The 19,199-nt window shown below is 42.4% G+C and overlaps 1 protein-coding gene and 1 long non-coding RNA gene across 5 annotated transcripts in view; one reads left to right on the top strand and one right to left on the bottom strand.

Moving 5' to 3' along the window:
- Positions 1–19,199, bottom strand: part of ST3GAL3 (ST3 beta-galactoside alpha-2,3-sialyltransferase 3) — a 191,545-nt gene that overhangs the window by 159,347 nt on the left and 12,999 nt on the right. For all 4 annotated transcript variants that reach the window (XM_045477020.1, XM_045477018.1, XM_045477021.1 and 1 more), the window contains exon 2: positions 7,232–7,376. In XM_045477020.1, coding sequence (XP_045332976.1) covers positions 7,232–7,346 — 115 coding nt within the window. In that variant the 5' untranslated portion in view covers positions 7,347–7,376. The remainder of the gene's footprint in view (positions 1–7,231; positions 7,377–19,199) is intronic.
- Positions 1–19,199, top strand: part of LOC123597751 — a 29,348-nt gene that overhangs the window by 4,227 nt on the left and 5,922 nt on the right. The gene's annotated exons all lie outside the window — the stretch shown is intronic.

Genomic DNA, 19,199 nt, shown 5'->3' with positions numbered 1-19,199 from the left:
TGCTCTCTCTCTCTCTCTCAAAAATAAACAAAGAAGAAATGTTTAATAAAATAAAATAAATTATTTGTAATAGCTATTTTGCTATGTGAGTTCTCTCATCTACAGGCTTTGTTTTTTCTTTAATATGGGTCACTATTTCCTTCCTGTCTGTTTGTATGTCTACTAACTTTTTATTGAACACTGACCACTCTGGATGTTGCATGCAGAAACTATGAATACTGCTATCTTCCTCTGAAGAGTGCCGATTTCTATTTTATCAGGCAGTTCAATTACTGCCTGACCACCTTGAATTTGTGGAGGCAGGATTCGACGCTATGTTTAGTGTGGATCTGAGGAGAGTCCATGGTATTTTTGACTCTTCTCTAACTTGACAGGACCCAGCCTTGGTTGGGGCTTGGTTTTAGGTCTTGTTAGGGTGAGTCTTACTCTGGAGTGAGATCTTTATTCTTAAGGCATGAACTTTCTGGCATCTGGATGCCAGGGGTAGTAAAGTTCTAAGGAGATTTCTCCACTCTGGTAGGGCTGCAACTTTAAAGTCCCTGACTCTTCAGCCACCCACAGACTGCTTGACCTCTACTCCTGTCCTGTACAGCTGTTACCTACGTAAATTCAGATGGTTTTGCCCTGCACATACATAGCCCAGTCCACAGCTACCGACTCCTAGGAATTCCTCCCCTGGCCCAGCTTGTGTCTCTCAAAAATTCCCTACTCAGTGATGACCTGTCTCACGGACTCCAACCACTTCAGCTGCCCTACACCCTGATCTCTGCTTCCTCAGCCAAGTGGAGGCACTATGGTCTGTTGAGATTCCAGCTCTCTGGGCAGAGCTGGGAAATTGCCCCCACAAAGAGAACTGCAGAGCTCACCTCATAAGTTTTCCTTTTCTTAGGCACTGAAATTTTATACTGCCTCCTGTCCACTGCTTGGCAAGAGTTGCTTCATTTATACTGTCCAGCTCTGTAACTATTTATAGAGAGACGACTAGCTTGATACCAGTTATGCCATTATCATAAGAAGCAGAGTGTTACCCTAAGCCACAGGCTAGAAATACCAGCCTCCATTTCGTTTTTAAGATGGAAAACTAAGAGTGAACATAATTTCCTATGTCTATTAAGCTAAACTTAATCTACCCTTCTCCCAACATCAGATCCAAACTCCAACTTACTTGCCAGATGGTATTCTCCATAGTAATCAGATCAATAATGCATATTTTATGATCTCTCCCGTTATGATCTTTTGTAAAATATAGGCAAGAACACAGAGGGAATTGCAATATTGATAAATACGGTAATATGAATTTTTAAAGGTCCCATAAGAAATTAATCCTACTCCTCCAAAATATCCACTTTAACTTATGAAATACATATAGATAAAAATTAAAATAATAAAATATGTAAAATTTCCATGAAAGGGAGAACGGGAATCAGGTCTACCGATAAGAGGCAACAACCCAACTCTCCTATAAGACCTGACCTGAATAAAGCATCAGAGCCAAGAGAAATGTCAGTATTTTGTCTCCATTTTGGAGATGAAGAAACTGAAGTACATCTAACTCACTCCAAGACTGTGTTCATTTGTTCATTAAGTTAAACATATGTACATATATATTTTTATCATCTTACATGTGTGTATAAACATGCACACACATACATAAAATATGATAATTGTACAGTACTTTACTAAGAGTATTTTTTTTAGAGCAGTTAGGTTCACAGCAAATTCAAGGGAAAGTACAAATATTTCCTATTATACCTCCTGCCCCCACACATGTATATCCTCCCCCATTATCAATATCCCTCACCAGAATGGTACACTTTTAAAACTGATGAACCTATCCTGATACATCATAATTACCTAAAGTCCATAGTTTACATAAGGGTTTATGCCTGGTGTTGCACAGCCTCTGTGTTTGGACAAAAGTACAAAAACATATTCATCATAATGATATCTTATAGATTCACCATCCTAAAAATCCTCTATGCCCTGCTTATACCTACCTCTCCCCACTTCCAACCTTGGCAACCACTAATCTTTTTATTATCGCCATAGTTTTGCCTTTTCCAGAATGTCATATAGTTGCAATCATACAGTGTGTAGCATTTTCAGATTGGCTTCCTTCACTTAGAAATATGCATTTAAGGCTCCCCCATGTCTATTCATGACTTGATAGTTCACTTATGTTTAGCGATTGACAATATTCCATTGTCTGGATCTACCCCAGTTTCTCCATTCAACTATTAAAGGACATCTTGGTTGCTTCCAACTTTTGGCCATTATGATGAATATAGCTGCTATAAACATCTGTGTGCAGGGTTTTTTGTGGACAAAAAAACAACCAACTCCTTTGGGTAAATACCAAGGAATGTGACTGCTAGATCACAGAGTAAGAATGTGTTTAGTATTATAAGAAACTGCCAAACTGTCTTCCAAAGTGTCTGTACCATCTTGCGTTCCCACCAGCAATGAATGAGGGTTCCTGTTGCTCCACATCCTCGCCAGCATTTGATGTTGTCAGTGTTCTGGGACTTTGACCATTCTAATAGGTACATAGTGGTACCTCAACGTTGTTTTAGTTTGTATATCCCTGATGATATGTGATGTCTTTTCGTCATTTCCCATCTGTATCCCTTCCGTGGGGAATTCTTTGCCCTCAAGGATGGAACTGGATATTTCCTTTCTCCCACGTGGAAGGCTAGAGATGACTGGAGTTGGATACTTCCCTTTCCCCAGGTCAGTTAGGCTCTGATACTACTCCAACAGGCTGGGCTCTGGTTAACTAGTTTCCCTTGAGGGCAGGTCTTGTTAAGAAGAAAAAACTGTCCTGGCATATTTCAAAACGGTTCCTTTCTTCTCATGTGCCAGATGCATGGGAAGATCTTTCCCCAATATCTCCTGTGAGAATCTGGCTGAGCCCCTGGAAGTAAATCTCACAATACTGTGGGGGCCCCTGTGACTGGCTACTCCTAGAGGTTTTGATTCTCGGACTTGTCCAGAGCCTCCAGCAATTCATCTATTATAATTCAGGTTTTCCTATTCTGGCACTGCTTCCTGTGACAGTTTTTGCATGCCACTCCCTGTATTCACCTGTCTCTCCAATCTCAGAGGCAGCAGTCTGCCCTGTGTCCTCCCCTCTCTTATGGATCCAAAAAGAATTACTGGTTTTTCTGTCTGCTCAGGTTTTTAGGTGTTGTGAGGACAGAGTGGTAACTTCCAAGCTCCTTAACATGAGAAACCAAAAACTGCAAGCTACAGAACTTTTAAAAACAAGTTGATAATGAGACCAATCTTATACTTAAAGCCTTTCAGGTTAAGCACTTGACCCAGGTCCTGGCAAGTTGACCAAGCCTTGGCCACACACGGCTCTAAGCTGCTCAAAACAAAGCAGTGTGCACCCTGCCACAATGTCTTGGGACTGATGAAATCATAAGATTTTCTGTCTAGAAGGGATTCTATGCCCTAACATGGCATTTCATACACACATCTCTTTTAGAACACAACATATAAGGGGCACCTGGGTGGCTCAGTCAGTTGAGCGTCCGACTTCAGCTCAAGTCATCTCACAGTTCATGGGTTCAAGGCCTGCATTGGGCTCACTGCTGTCGGCGTAGAGCCTGCTTCAGATTCTCTGTCTCCCTCTCTCTCCGCCCCTCCCCTGCTTGCGTGCTCTCTCTCAAAAATAAATAAACTAGTTTTTAAAAATAGAGCTGTTATTGTGTCAATAGGCTGAGACCATAAATGTCTATGTTCATCTTACATCCACTTTACACAGAATAGTACATGGGCCAAAATAGGAATATACTGCTTACTGAATGCATAATTTAATAATAAAAATCTCTAGACTCCCCCCACCACCATGAAGGAATTCCAATAGATAACCTTGGTAAGTCATAAAAAAGTGTAAAAATTAAGGAAAAATAATGCTAAAGACATTTATTGTTCAAACTTGGAAATACCCCCCAGATGAAAGACATACAAACTCTTATTGAGCCTCTTTGAAGCCTCAGCTCCTGCATCTGTAAGAGAGGATAATAATAATCAATCTAAACTATGAGGATCAGGGGTACTTGGGTGGCTCAGTCAGTTGAGCGTCTGACTCTTGATTTTGGCTCAGGTCACAGGACTGAGCCCCACATCAGGCACCACACTGAGCATGGAGCCTGCTTAAGATTCTCTCTCTCTCTCTCTCTCTCTCTCTGCCTCTGTCTCTCCATCTCTCTCTCTCTCTCTCTCTCTCTCAGCCCCTCTCCCCCGCTCATGCTCTCTCCCTGTCTCTAAACAAAAGAAATCAGTGTGCCTGGGTGGCTGAGTCGGTTAAGTGTCCGACTTTGGCTCAGGTCACGATCTGATGGTTCACAAACTGGAGCCCTGCATCAGGCTGTCTGCTGTCAGCACAGAGCCTTCTTCGGATCCTCTGTCCCCCTGTCTCTCTGCCCCTCCCCTGCTCATTTTCTCTCAAAAATAAACATTAAAAAAATAATAATAATAAATTTAATTTAAAAAATTTTTTAATGTTTATTTATTTTGAGAGAGAGAGCATGCAACCAGGGAAGGAGCAGAGAGAGGGAGAGAGCAGACTCGACATAGGGCTCAATCTCACAAACCATGAGATCGTGACCTGAGCCAAAATTGAGAGTCAGACACTTAACCGACCCAGCCAGCCAGGAGCCCCCCACAAAAAAAAAATCTTAATAAACTATGAAGTTCAAATACATTATGAATACAAAGTTCCCATCACAGCACATAGACACTCAATAAATTACTATTTTCATTTTATTATTATTAGCAGCAGCAGTAAATTTCACTATACAATGGCCATCTCCTAGAGGAGGCTCAATAAACTGACTTTTGTTTATCGAGTAAAAGACACTTCTCCGCCTTGGTCAGCCATCAGAGTTGGTCATATTACCCTGCTCTCTGATGTTACAGTACAGAAAACAATATGCTACAGTAAGACGGTCTAAAACGACCTATTCAAAGTCAAGTATCTAAAAGGCCTGAGTGTCAGAAGAACAAAAAGATGCAAATAGTGGTTAGTCAGCTGATAATTCACTCCAAGGAAAGCAGACAGCTATTAATAAACTACTGAAGCCTACAGCGCTGGCTCGTGAACACACAGCACCGTGCCACCTCCAAGCCAATAAACTGCTCGCTCGTTTGGAGAACTTCCTTTCTTTCCCTTCCCCTTACTTCCCTTCCTTCTTTCTTCTCCGCCTCCGTCCTGACACTCTCTGCTATTTCTTCTCTGAGTCCCTCTCCTCTCTTTTTACCAATGAGAATACAGAATTCAATCCTATCCTTAGTCTTAGTATTTATTATACTTTTCAATAAAATAAGGAACATGGGTTTTAAAGACAAACCAGGATTCAGTTCCGGTTCTAATAATTAGCTGTGTAACATTTAATTAAGTCCTTGTTTGCTCAGCTGGAAAACAGGGATAACAGCATCTCCACATGGTTACAGTGAGAAGTAAATTTATTTCAATTTAATTTACCTTCATATAATTTAATATAATTAATAAGTTGTGTAGCCTAACACCTGGCATATGATAGGTCTTCCATAAAGTTAATGTCCTTCTCAACTTCTCTAGGAAAATATTATCTAATTCTTAGTTATGTTGTCTATAGGTCAACAGTTCTCAACAGAAAAGGAGACCACCATTCCTTGAACATATTTCTATTTTATGGATACAGATGAAATCTATCCATGATGGATATAGAGAATGACTTTGACTACAGAATTTTGCACTGCACTGATGCAAACACTTGATTCTGGGTAGTCTTCTTATTTTAAAAAATAAGTTGGGACAGAGAAATTTAAATAAACTCTGGAAAGACAAAGTAATTAGTGAAAATTATAAGCTAAGCGTTTAAGAGGCACTGAAACATTCCACGTAAAACAAGAAGTTAAGAGGTACCAAACACTACATTTTAAAAATTGGCTTGAGGGGCGCCTGGGTGGCTCAGTCGGTTGGGTGTCCTCTTCGGCTTAGGTCATGATCTTACGGTTCACAAATTCGGGCCCTGCATCAGGCTCTGTGCTGACAGCTAGGAGCCTGGAGCCTGCTTCAGATTCTGTCTTCCTCTCTCTCTGCCCCTCCCCTGCTCACACTCTGTTGCTCTCTCTCTCTCAAAACTAAATAAACATTAAAAAAAATTTTTTTTTAGTTGGCTTGAAACTGCTTCAGGAGTTTGGGCCATGTAAGAAATAAATGAATTACTTCATAGGAATGGTTCCGCTATCAAGGTCTCAATACAATAATAGTAGGCCAATGCCACTTGCCTCTTCCCACTCATTTTAACCTCAGACCCAGAGACTGACTCGACTCTCGAGTGAATTCTACACTGGTAGCCAGTCAATGTTTGTAAAAACAAAACTATTTTAGGGAAGTCACATTCACCAGGAATCAGGACCAGACTACCCAGTGTTTCCTGCACCAAGCTCAGCCAGCCATCAGACAAACAGAACCAAAAGGAAAACTACATATGGTCACTGTGTGAGACTTCGGGCAACATCCAAGAAGAGAATGTGCACCTGCTGGTGACGCCCAATGCGAGCCCTTTGACCACAAGCCTCAAAACACCACAGCATAGGCCATACTGCATGAGTCGAAACCAACTCAGAGGGGTACAGAGAACTATGTGGCAAACACTGTGTAACACAGGAGGCCAGGAGTACAAGCCAGAGAAAGGGATTAGGAGGTACTGGGGAGGGTGCGGGGAGGGGAGCCATTATTCTGTTCAGGTACAAGTTCAGTGCCAGCAAGGACAAAATAACTAGGCAGACAAAATTTCTTCAGGGAACATAAAAACAAAGACAGTATTAAATTGAAAACTGCAAATTCAAAGAAAAGGTAAAGGTGAACGTTTTCAGGACAGAAGAAAACCAGCTGTGATACGGAGCCCCGAGGCAACGAATACAAATGGGAGAGGCAATGCACTTTAGTAATTAAAAAGCACGGCATTCAGGAACCAGAAGTACTGGAAGAGTTTGGGCTTTTATTGCAGAATAGCATGTTTTTACGGAGATCATAAGAGGATATGCCATGGCATGCAGTTTTTGAAAAACATCAAAGATCTCAACCTACAGCCACAAAAATGGGAGGCAATTTCTGAGCATGAGTCCCAGGAGCGTGCGGTCTCCTCTCACTGCCTGTCTCCGAAGGGTGTGAGGGCACTGCAGCCCAGCGAACACCCCACGTTCCCTGGGGGCAGGCTGGGGTGACCATACTTACTGGGATCCTCCCACTGGAGTAAATGCAGCTTCCACGCAGAGTAATACAAAAATCCCAGTACCAGAAAAAGGCAGAGGGCTAGCAGCAGATTGCGCACAAATACCAAGAGTCCCATCTTCACATGGTTTACAATTTCCTACATGACCTAAAAGGAAAAAAAAAAAAAAAAAAAATCAAAAAAATAATTCAGGTCTTAAAGGATAAAGCAATCATCTTGTTGATATACTCTATCTTAAAATAAGTATTTACAGGAGAATTTCCAAACGAAGAACCACCTGGAGTTACCACTGAGTTCCTGACCTAGCAATCCTCCAAGCTGCCCGTCCTGGCCTTGAGACACAGCTCCACCAGTCACTCAGCATCCAAAGCCAGAACTCAGCAATTGTCCCTGCGTTCCTCCTCTCCCTCCTTCCCAGCATCCAATCAATGACCAAATTGTGGCGATTCCAACCTCCCACATAAGTCTCGAGTCATGCCCCTTCCCCCCATCACTACCCTAGTCCACACCACCGAGTGCCCCGCCTCCGAAGTGCGCTCTCCCGGATCCATTCTCACATGGAGGTAGGACTGGTCCGTTATTCTGACGCCACTCTCCTGCTTCAACCCTGCTGAGTTAGCATTCCACCGACGTGTAACAAAGTACCACAAACCCAGCAGCTCCAAGCAACACAAATGTGTTGTCTCAGAGCTCCGGGTGCCCAACGTCCTGGTACACTGTGTCTCAACAGGGTCCTCTGCACAGGGTGTCACAGGGCCAAAACCAAGAAGTCGGTCGGTAGGGCTGTGTTCCTTTCTACAGACACCGAAGACAGATCTGCTTCCGAGCTCATTCCAGCTATGGGCTGAACACAGTTCCTAGCAGCTGTAAGGCTGATGTCCCCATCTCCTGGCCGGATATCAGTCTCTGCTCCATGCAGCCCCCTTCAGCCACGCTGGGTTAGGTCCCTCTCATTCTGAATCTCTCCAACTTCCCCTTCTACTACATCTTGCTTCTGTGCCCAGCCAGAGAAACTTCTTTGCTTCTCAGGCTCATATGATTAGGTCGGGTCCACTTGAAGAATCCAGGATAATCTCCCTGTTTTAAGGTCTGTAGTCTTTAAAAAAAATTTTTTTTAATGTTTCTTTATTTTTGAGAGAGAAAGAGAGAGATAGAGCATGAGCAGGGGAGGAATAGAGAGAGAGGGAGCCACAGAATCCAAAGCAGGCTTGAGGCTCTGGGCTGTCAGCGCAGAGCCCGACGTGGGGCTCAAACTCACGAACCGTGAGATCATGACCTGAGCTGAAGTCGGATGCTTAACTGACTGAGCCACCCAGGCTCCCCAAGGTCTGTAGTCTTAATTGCATTTGCGAAGTCCCTTCTGCCACATGAGGGAACATATTTATGGATACCAGGGATTCAGACGTGGACATCTTTGGGGGGCCATTCTGCCTAACACATCTTTCATTAAATTCTCAATTCCTTTAGAATAAAGGAATTGCTCCTTAGAGTTTAGCAGTTTCTGACTGTACCCCTATTTACTCTCCAACCCATCTCTTGCACTTCCCAGCCTTGTCTGTGTCCTTTGCCTTTCTTCTTCCAACTCACTGAACGCAGCCTTGTTTCTTTCCTCAAGGCCTGCCTGGAACATTCTCTGATGATCAGCATTCTCTGATGCTCACCTTAAATGTAACATCAGCCGGGAAGACTTCCTAGGATCACCACCCCCTACCCCACTAAGATATCTTGGCCAGAAATAACATATGAGAAAGAAATTATGTATAAACACTATACATAAAGTGATTAAAAAGTTATCAACTACAGATTATATAACTGTCCACCTAGAAAAGCCAAGAGGGGGGCGCCTGGGTGGCGCAGTCGGTTAAGCGTCCGACTTCAGCCAGGTCACGGTCTCGCGGTCCGTGAGTTCGAGCCCCGCGTCGGGCTCTGGGCTGATGGCTCAGAGCCTGGAGCCTGTTTCCGATTCTGTGTCTCCCTCTCTCTCTGCCCCTCCCCCGTTCATGCTCTGTCTCTCTCTGTACCAAAAATAAATAAACGTTGAAAAAAAAAAAAAATTAAAAAAAAAAAAAAAAGAAAAGAAAAGCCAAGAGAATCAACTGAAAAAATCATCAGAACAAATAAGTAGGTGATAAGATTAGTTTACAAAACTCAACAGCTTTTTTTTTTTTTTAAAGTTTTAATTTAAGTAATCTCTACACTCCACATGGGGCTCGAACTCACAACCCTGAGATTAAGAGTCGCGTGCTAATTCAACTGAGCCAGCCAGGCACCCCACAAAAATCTTCTTAAAAACTATACCAGCAATAACTGATGAGAAGATGTAAGAGGAAGAATTCCATTCATGACGGCAACAAAACCTATAATATATCTAAAAATAAACTTAGGAGGAAATGGGCAAGATTTTCACCAAAGGGCATAAAAGATCTGAATAAATAAAGAAAACACACCAGGCTCCTAAGTGAGAAGTTTCGATATTGGAAATATGTCAGTTCTCTATAAATTCGGTCTGACTCCGGCCAAGATCCATGTTTGTTTGTTTGTTTTAACTTAAATCTAAAGTTAATCCAAAGACTTCATGCCCAAGAAGAGCCAAGAAATTTTTTTCATGAAAAATAATGAGATGAGGATTTGCCTTACCAGATATCAAAACAACTCAAAAAACTAAAAATAAATAAAATAAAAATTCAAATAAAATTAAAAAAAAAAAAACAACTCAAAGCTGTAATTCTTAAGATAGATAAGTACTGGCACAGGAAAAGACAAACAGATGAATAGAACAGAGTCTACAAATGAGCTTCCTTAGTAGAGATAGATAAATAGAGATATACACACATACATACATGTATAAATGATTTTACTTTATCTATATATGAATTTATTCTATGATAAGGATATAAATCTTATAAAGAAAAAAAAAACATGATAGGATACATAGCTAACTGTTGATGGTGTTACCTCCAGGAAATAGGATGCAATGTTAGGAAGTACTTTTTTCTTTATATATTTCTAAGTTAAGTTTATTTGTTGTAAGCCACAAGTATTACCTCTATAATTTAACATTAAAAAAACCAAACACCACACTGTAGAAATGTAAAATGGCAGACTCTTTCAGAAGCAATGGGGAAGTAAGTGGCTACTGAAATTTACAACATTCGTGCACCCTGGCCCAGCATTTCTATTTCTGTGACTTCTTCCTAAAGGAACATTCCAACAAATACTTTACAAAATAGGTACATAAATGTTCATTAGCAACACTCATTATAAGAACAAAATACTAGAAAAAAAATTCAAATGTCCATCAACAGGGAACCAAACAAATAAATTATGGTGCATCTACACAATGACATCTATATCAGCTGGGGTCTTGGCAGGAAACAGATGGCACATGCAGAGAATGAACCGAAGGAAATTAATGACAGGATTTTTTAGAGCTGTGTGAGTAGAGTGAAAGGAACCAACCACGGGTGGTGAAGCATCTAGGGACTATCAACAGTAGGAAGCTACTCTTGCCCTCAAGGTGAAAGAGCAGGAGACAAAGGGTATCATTGGAAAAGAGAGGCCAGCCATCAGGAAGATCACTACCAAGGGCACAGCGGCTCCTGGAGCCCCAGTAAGGGGTGGGAGGGGATAAGAAATGCTCTGACTTCTCCCACCACTCACCCTCTGATCCCTGTCCATGTCTTTTATCAGCTGATTCCAAGCCAGAGGGCAAAAAAGCCCAGATGATGCTGTTCTTAGATGTCAGTCACCAGCCCAGAGGATACAAGGTGGGTGATGGATTGATGAGGGCAAGAGAATGACATGTATAGTATACGATGTACCCATTACACAGAATGAGGCACAGCTGTATGTCTTCACATAGGCAAAACGTCTAGTATATACTGCTAAGTGGAAAAAAATCTAGTTGTAGAGTCGTAATATATATGTATGGCCCATTGCTGGTGGTAACAAACAAGGACGACACTGATATTGAAAATTAAGGTTACGTGTTAAGCACATACTTACAAGAATAGGCACCAAACTGAAAAGTGGGTTTGGAGGGTTGTTTTCTTTTCACAATCTGTTTATTTGTATATTTATGTTTAATTTTAATTTTTATATTTATGCAAATAACAAATGTACAAAGGGGTGCTTGGGTGGCCCAGTTGGTTGAGTGTCTGACTTCAGCTCAGGTCATGATCTCACGGTCTGTGGGTTCGAGCCCCGCGTTGGGCTCTGTGCTGACAGCTCAGAGCCCGGAGCCTGCTTTGGATTCTGTGTCTCCCTCTCTCTCTGCTCCTGCCCCGCTCGCACTCTGTCTCTGTCTCTCTCTCTCTAACATAAACGTTAAAAAACAATTAAAAACAAAACAAAACAAGCCTTGCCTTTCAGAAGGCGGCCGTACCTTCCCCTGCTTTCTGTCCTGAATGCAGATGTGATGCCTGAACATACATACAGTCTTCAAACCTGAGGCTCCAGCAGACACAGGGCCATCAGTCAGTCAACAGATTTACCTGTCTGTTCAGCAAATATGACAGCGGGAAGGCTGAACTAATCACCTATTTCACTTCTACCTCCTCTTCCATTAAGGAAAAGAATCTTCAAATGAAGATTTAGAACAAACACCCAAACACCCAAAGAGGAAACTGGTTTCCTAAAGTGGATGACATACAAAGAAACAAATAAAATAAGCGCTTAAAATACACCAAAACCTCCAAGACGGAAAAATAACAGCACCTCAAAATTCTGAGAGACAAAATTTCAAACTCACAGCTAGGACAAAAGCTTGAGGGTGTTGGGGGAAACCGGTCCTCACACACTGTGTGGTGGTGGGAAGGATGGGGCCACGTCTAACGAAATTACATGCTTTGCCCTTTACCCCAGTAATCTCACATTTAAGAAACTATCCAAAGACACACTGACAAAAATTCACAATTCACGCACATGGCTATTTACCGCAGCACTATTTGTAACATAAGAGAGTAAGTCCTTTGGTCGGAACTGAATAAACTATGGTATATCCACTAAAATGGAGGATTATGCAGCCATGAAAAGGAATGAGCTCCCTCCCTGTCTGTCTTTCTGAATAATTTAATCTAAAAGCCATTAAGCTTCAGGTGCCAATCAGGGTAGGCGTGGACTGGAGTGAAGAGAGGTGTGGGGCATCCAGCCATCGTGAGGGGGTCTCGGGGTGTGGCAACAGGCAATGCTGGGATTAACCAAATAAGTAAGTAAGTACACTGACACTAGCTAACAGGAGCCAGATTTCTCCATGGTGGGGAAGGGAATTGCAAACAGGAAAAGGGAAAAACTAGAAAAAATGTTGGGGGTTGTACTGAAATTAAAAGGTTTGGTGTAAATGGATGGTTTTTGATATATAAAGATATGAACTATAAAAACAAATATAGACGTGGGCAGTGTGTGTGCCTTTGTGTGATACATGCATATATTCCCTAGCTCTGGTCACTGGAAAGAGCCTGGCAGCAGTCATGTCCCAATTACAAAGAGCACGTCTAGCAGCTAGACCTTGGTTTCTAAATACCATTCTTCCCTGACAGGAACCAGGGATCCCTGGAAGCATGGCTGACTGCAGGGCTGAGGCAAAGAAGGCACAAACAAGATAAGCCTGGATCCTTTGCGGTGCCTCGGAGCAGGTAAAGGCCCAAGGAGTGAGGCCGTATCGAACGTAAAATGAAGCCAGCTTGTGGGGCTCCTAATGGTCAGCTCTGGAGCAGTTCAGATCAATAATAAAGGATCATAACCCATTAAACAAGAGCCTAATAAATGAGGAGAGGAGAAAGTGCTCCCTTAGATCAAAATACCAACTAATGAATGTAGAAGGAATAACGTAATTAGAAAGTCACCATTTGTTATAGCGGCACTATCAACAACAGCCATAGTATGGAAAGAGCCCAAATGTCCATCGATGGATGAATGCATAAAGAAGATGTGGTACACACACACACACACACACACACACACACACACACACACACACAATGGAGTATTACTCGGCAATCAAAAAGAATGAAATCTTGCCATTTGCAACTACATGGATGGAACTATGCTAAGTGAAATTAGTCAGAGAAAGACAAATATCATATGACTTCACTCATACGAGGACTTTAAGAGACAAAACAGATGAACATAAGGGAAGAGAGGCAAAAATCATATAAAAACAGGGTGGGTGATAAAACAGAAGAGACTCTTAAACATGGAGAACAAACAGAGAGTCACTGGAGGGGTTGTGGGAGCGGGAATGGGCTAAATGGGTAAGGGGCATTACAGAATCTACTCCTGAAATCACGGTTGCACCATATGCTAACTAACTTGAAAGTAAATTTTAAAAATAAATTAAATTAAAAAAAAAGAAAGTCACCATTTGGTAACCATTTCAGCAATAATTCAGCTAAGAAACATCCAAGGAGGGGCGCCTGGGTGGCGCAGTCGGTTAAGCGTCTGACTTCAGCCAGGTCACGATCTCGCGGTCCGTGAGTTCGAGCCCCGCGTCAGGCTCTGGGTCAGGCTTTGGGCTGATGGCTCAGAGCCTGGAGCCTGCTTCTGATTCTGTGTCTCCCTCTCTCTCTGCCCCTCCCCCGTTCATGCTCTGTCTCTCTCTGTCCCCAAAAAAATAAATAAACGTTGAAAAAAAAATTAAAAAAAAAAAAAAAAAAAAGAAACATCCAAGGATGCTAAAATTAATGGGTAGAATTCTGAGAAATGGGGTATTCTACAGTCTTCAAGTTTCTGCCCATAAGATACTTCTTATAATTAGAGGGGAAAAGTGTAACCTTACAATGGAGAAATCGGATAGACGACACAATAAATGAGCTAAACGCTATATGGGAATTCTCGGCAATATTTTTGCAACGTTTGTAATTATTTCAAATTATTACAAAAGAAAAAAATTAAACCAGTCCTCAAATGAATGTTCAAATACACATCCAAGTGAGAGATTTTGCAGCCACTTAAGATGTAATTTATGGGGGGGCGGGGGAAGATGTAATTTATGAAAAAATTATAGTGACATGGGGAAGTGCTTATGATACAGTAGTGAATGAAAAAAAGACACAGGTATCATGTACCCAGCCATGAAAAAGAAAAGAAAAAGACTAGAGTAAAACATAAAAATAACACTAGATTAATAGCGAGAACTGTTCAGGCTGCAGGAGCTCACCTGGCCTCCCTGTATAGCCACAAAAAAAGCATGCAGGTAAAGAGTTGCCATAAGCTTGCTTCAGCACATAGAGTGGAGCAGCAATCAGACTCATCCTCTTCCCGTGTATTCACCTTGGAGAAGGAGGTGTCTCGCTTCTGCCCAAAGCTAGCGCAACAAACACTAAGTGCCAGGAATTATGCAAAGCCCAGGAGACACGAAGACAATCAAACGCATACTCTGCTCTAGAGGGTCACTAAGTTCACCACTGACCTCTTAACTGTCAAACCCAATGGACATTACTGTCCTCTCGGGCCTTGACCTTCCTGCAGCCTCTGAAACTGGGAGAGGCAGTACAACATGGTGGTAGGTCCTTTCTCTGCCTTCTTTGCCTACCAATGCCAGCTCATCTTTTAGGTCTCTAAGTCAGAGCAGACTTGGGTCTTACCTCTCTCAGGAAGCTTTCCTTAATGCCCTACACTATGGCTATGTCTGCTCCCATAACATCCCATGCTTACCTGTATCACAGCATTTATAAAACATCTTGCCTATTTTTCTGTCTCTGCAAAGAATCAGCATATAAAGCAGAATCTATAACTTAGGTCTGTGAATCACCTGCATCTAACAGCACAGCACCTAGTACAGAGCAACACTCAAGAAGTGTTTGTTTAGGGGCCCCTGGGTGGCTCAGATGGCTGAGTGTCTGACTCTTGATTTCAGCTCAGGTCACGATCCCAGAGTCGTGGGATCAAGCCACGCTGAGTGTGGAGCCTGCTTAAGATTCTCATTCTCTCTCTCCCTTTGCCCCTCTTCTCCCCGGCCTGCCGGCTCTCTCTCTAAAAGAAAAAAGAAAACTTTTCTGAAGTATTTGTTTAAGAAATAAACCAATATATGTCTAATTATGTGCACCAACTCAAGACACAATAGAAGCTGTACACATTCCAAAACATAATATATCCTGAAGCTATGATTTGTGTGCAAATCATATATAGGCATAGCAATTTTGGAAGAGGAGAGGAGCTTGGGGTACTACGTGAGGCCGTCTTAACATTTTCATTCTGCAGATATCCTCAAGGCAATTTTGTTCCACATCTATGATTTAATTTGCCATCATTATGCTGACCATCCCGAACTTTACCTTCTAGGTAACTGCTTCTGAGTTCCACATCCACGCAACGTCCTGCTCTACAGCATCATCTAGATGTTTCACAGATGCCCCACGTTTCCTCCTCCTCTGTTCACTATCTCAGGTGAAAGGCGACATCTTCACAGGTGCTTCTGTCAGAAACCTGGAAATCATCCTTGACACCACCCTCCTTCCCACTCCCACCTCCACATATAATCAATCACTGAGTCCTATGAGTTTCACCTGTGAAATCCTTGCATCCATCCACCCCTCCACCTTCACTACCACCACCCTATTTCAAGTCGCTATAATCTTTGGCTTGGACTCCTACTACAGCCCCCTGGTAAGCCTCCATTACCCATTCTTGGTCTTCGCCGACTCATTCCCCACAGAGCAGCCAATGTGAATTTATCTCACTCCCAAGCTTAGACTTTGCAAATGTCCCACTGTCCTTAGGGTAAGGTCCCAGATTCCTTCACAAGCCACGTAAGGCTCTGCATCATCTGGTCCCTGCCCACCGCTTCCCACGTCTCCTGCCATCCCCTACACCTCACCTCGATGAGTCTGCAACACTGACCGTCTTTCAGTGTTTTCCACTCCCCATGCTCTCTCCCAAGGTCAGGCTGACACTGTCCCGACACTTACGCTTCATCTCACCAATTCCCACTCAGACTTAAAGGTTAATTCCACAGAGAAAGCCTTACCTGTCTCCACACTTCAGGTCTCTCTGTTCTAAATTCCCACAGCAGCTGCTTATCCTCTTATGAGCATTTACAGCAATAATTTAACATTCATACTCTGGCTAATTCAGGCAGGGAACGTGTCTGTTTGGTTTACCATCGTATCCTTGGTAGTGACTCAAAAATCTACCTGCTCACTGACTGAATATTTAGTCAGAGTGTGCTCAAAACAAGGTACAGGGGCGCACCTGGGTGGCTCAGTTGGTTGAGCGTCCAACTGCAGCTCAGGTCATGATCTCATGGTTTGTGAGTTCGAGCCCCGCATCAGGCTCTGTGCTGACAGCTCAGAGGCTGGAGTCTACTCCAGATCCTGTGTCTCCCTCTCTCTCTGCCCCTCCCCCGCTCACACTCTGTCTCTTTCTCTCAAAATAAACAAAAACATTTTTAAAAGGCACAAAAGGCATATAATGCTAGGTTATTTTAATTTAGCCATGAAAATAAAATTATATTAAAAATATGAACTCATTAAAACAAACTGTATCAAACTCCTATAATTTCTAAAACATCCTACAATATGGTTATTTTCTGAACTATACCTAGCAAGAATTTTTCGTCTAAAATGTCAGAATTTTGCTGACCTTCAAATATCAGTCCCTATTGGATATAAACTCAAGTATGACAAAAGCATGCAGAGCAAAAACCAAAGTATTTCCTGAGCATGTCTCCTATGAATATTTTCAAGGCAAGCTAATTAGAAGTTATTATATACTGTACTATTTATTATCCAGCTTCCCAAAAAATTACTGAAAAGCTCATCAATTTTTTGAAAACATTTTTGCTGAATGCACACCTCCTATTCAGATGTTATGCATGACTAGGCAGATTTAAGTAATTAATATGCAATATGTTAAATCCTTCTATGCAAAAAAGCTGTGCATTTTCTAAGTGCAAGTAAGTGTGTAGGGTAGGTTAATATTGTTAATATTCATACAGCACGCACTGTGAACTGGCTACAGTTCTAAGAGTTTTGAACAACTTAACTCACTGAATCTTCTCACCAATCCTGTGAGGTTACTGTTCCCATTGTATAGAGAAAAAACGGAGACACAGAAAGGTTAAATTACCTTGAGATCACAGAGCCAGTGAGTGACAAAGCCAGAATTCAAATCCTGACCTGGCTTTAGTCACATAACTTTTTCCACTTGAAGACGCCCTAGAATATATCAAAACAATAATAAAAGGGCGCCTGGGTGGCTCAGTCAGTTACGCATCTGACTTCAGCTCAGGTCATGATCTCACGGTTTGAGTTCAAGCCCCACATCGGGTTCCCTGCTGTCGTCATGGAACTGGCCTTGGACCCTCTGTCCCCTGCTCTCTCTGCCCCTACCCCACTTGCTTTCTCTCTCTCTCTCTCTCAAAATAAATAAACTTAAGAAAAAAAAAAAAAGAGGAACTAGCCATAACCTCTTAAAAGAAAATAAAAATAGTAAAAAGAAATCAGTATAGGATCTAAACAAAAATGCTGCAACAATGTTAGAGAGGAACCAGGGGGTGGTGAGCAGCATAGTAGATGAAGACCACAGGACAGGAAAAATGTTGTCACAGAACAGATGAAGATCATTAACAAAGATTACCCCAGCCCTACCCACTCCCAAATGGCACTATAAAGCAAGAGTTAACTAAGAGCAGAGACTACAGGCAGCGCTCAGGGAAAAAACAGTAAGACAACATTAAAAAAAAAATAAAATAAAATTAGCATTCAGGAAGAGTAAACAAAGAAAACTAACAACATGGAAATTAAAACCTCAGTGGAAGAGAACAAAGTGGTCACTGCTGAAAAGACAGTAAGAGTCATGAGAGCAACGGTGGGGCACCTGGCCGGCTCAGTCCATACAGCATGCAGCTCTTGATCTTGGGGTTGTGGGCTGGACCCCCACGTGGGATGTAGAGCTTACTTAAAAAAAAAATAAAATCTGTAGAAAGAAAGAAAGAAAGAAAGAAAGAAAGAAAGAAAGAAAGAAAGAAAGAAAGAAAACAAACCATGGGGGATAAAAAAAATGAGCAAGATAAAATGAAAAAGAATAAAAAGTGTAAGAGGATTACTAAAACCCAAACAACAAAACAAAAACATGCAGCAGTAGTAGTCACAGGAGATCCAGCATAAGTGTAAATGGTATCTGAAAAAGAGAACTGGGCAAACAGAAGAGGAAACAAGATGTAAAAATGGATTAGAGAGAGCTGGGCTACGGGCAAGTTGGCCCAAAGATACAGCCTCTTTGGCTTCTCCAAACCACAACAGCCTAAGGGCAAGGATTACCTCGGGACCTCCAAAGGGAATTAAAAAACTAGAGGTATGCTGAGGTCCCAGTGACTTCTGCGTGGGTTACAGATTCATTGCCTTTCAGTTCCACATTCACCCTTTTTGCTTGCTCTGTGAAAATGAGCCCGGGCCCTTTTAAGTATTTTTCTTTGCCAGCTCGCATGACATGGAGCTTTGTTAGAAGTTGCTGAAGAGCTACTGCAGGAGGAAAATAGTTTTGCTTCTGGGTGCCAGTGTGTTCCTCTGGGTAGGCTCCTACAGCGCACCTGGCTTTTCCAATGCCCAGCCGTCAGCAATGAGTAGCAGCAGCCAACAGCTGCCCTCAGCACCCCTCCTGGGCGGTGTTGTACCAGTGCCTCTCATGAGACCCCTCTGTGCAAACAGCTTCCCCCAACACCCCAGAAGGCTGGTTTCCCACTAATTCCACCATGCGGCATCACAGGAACTCATCTGCAACCCAGTGAGTCATGGTCATGTCCACAAAGTCTGTAACTCAGCCTGCAGCAGGCATGGGGGAGACTGGGGGCTCCTCATGGAGCACTCTCTCTCAGCCCTGGGGTGGGGGATGCTCCTTATATCTGCTACATCTATATTCTTTAGAGTCCTCTTTACTTCTTTTGAAAAGCTTTATCGAGGGGCACCTGGGTGGTTCAGTCAGTTAAGCGTCCAACTTTGGCTCGGGTCATGATCTCACGGTTCATGAAATCAA

The sequence above is a fragment of the Leopardus geoffroyi genome, chromosome C1, assembly GCF_018350155.1.
Source record: "Leopardus geoffroyi isolate Oge1 chromosome C1, O.geoffroyi_Oge1_pat1.0, whole genome shotgun sequence".
NCBI lineage: Eukaryota > Metazoa > Chordata > Mammalia > Carnivora > Felidae > Leopardus > Leopardus geoffroyi.
This window is presented reverse-complemented; position numbering and strand designations above follow the sequence as displayed.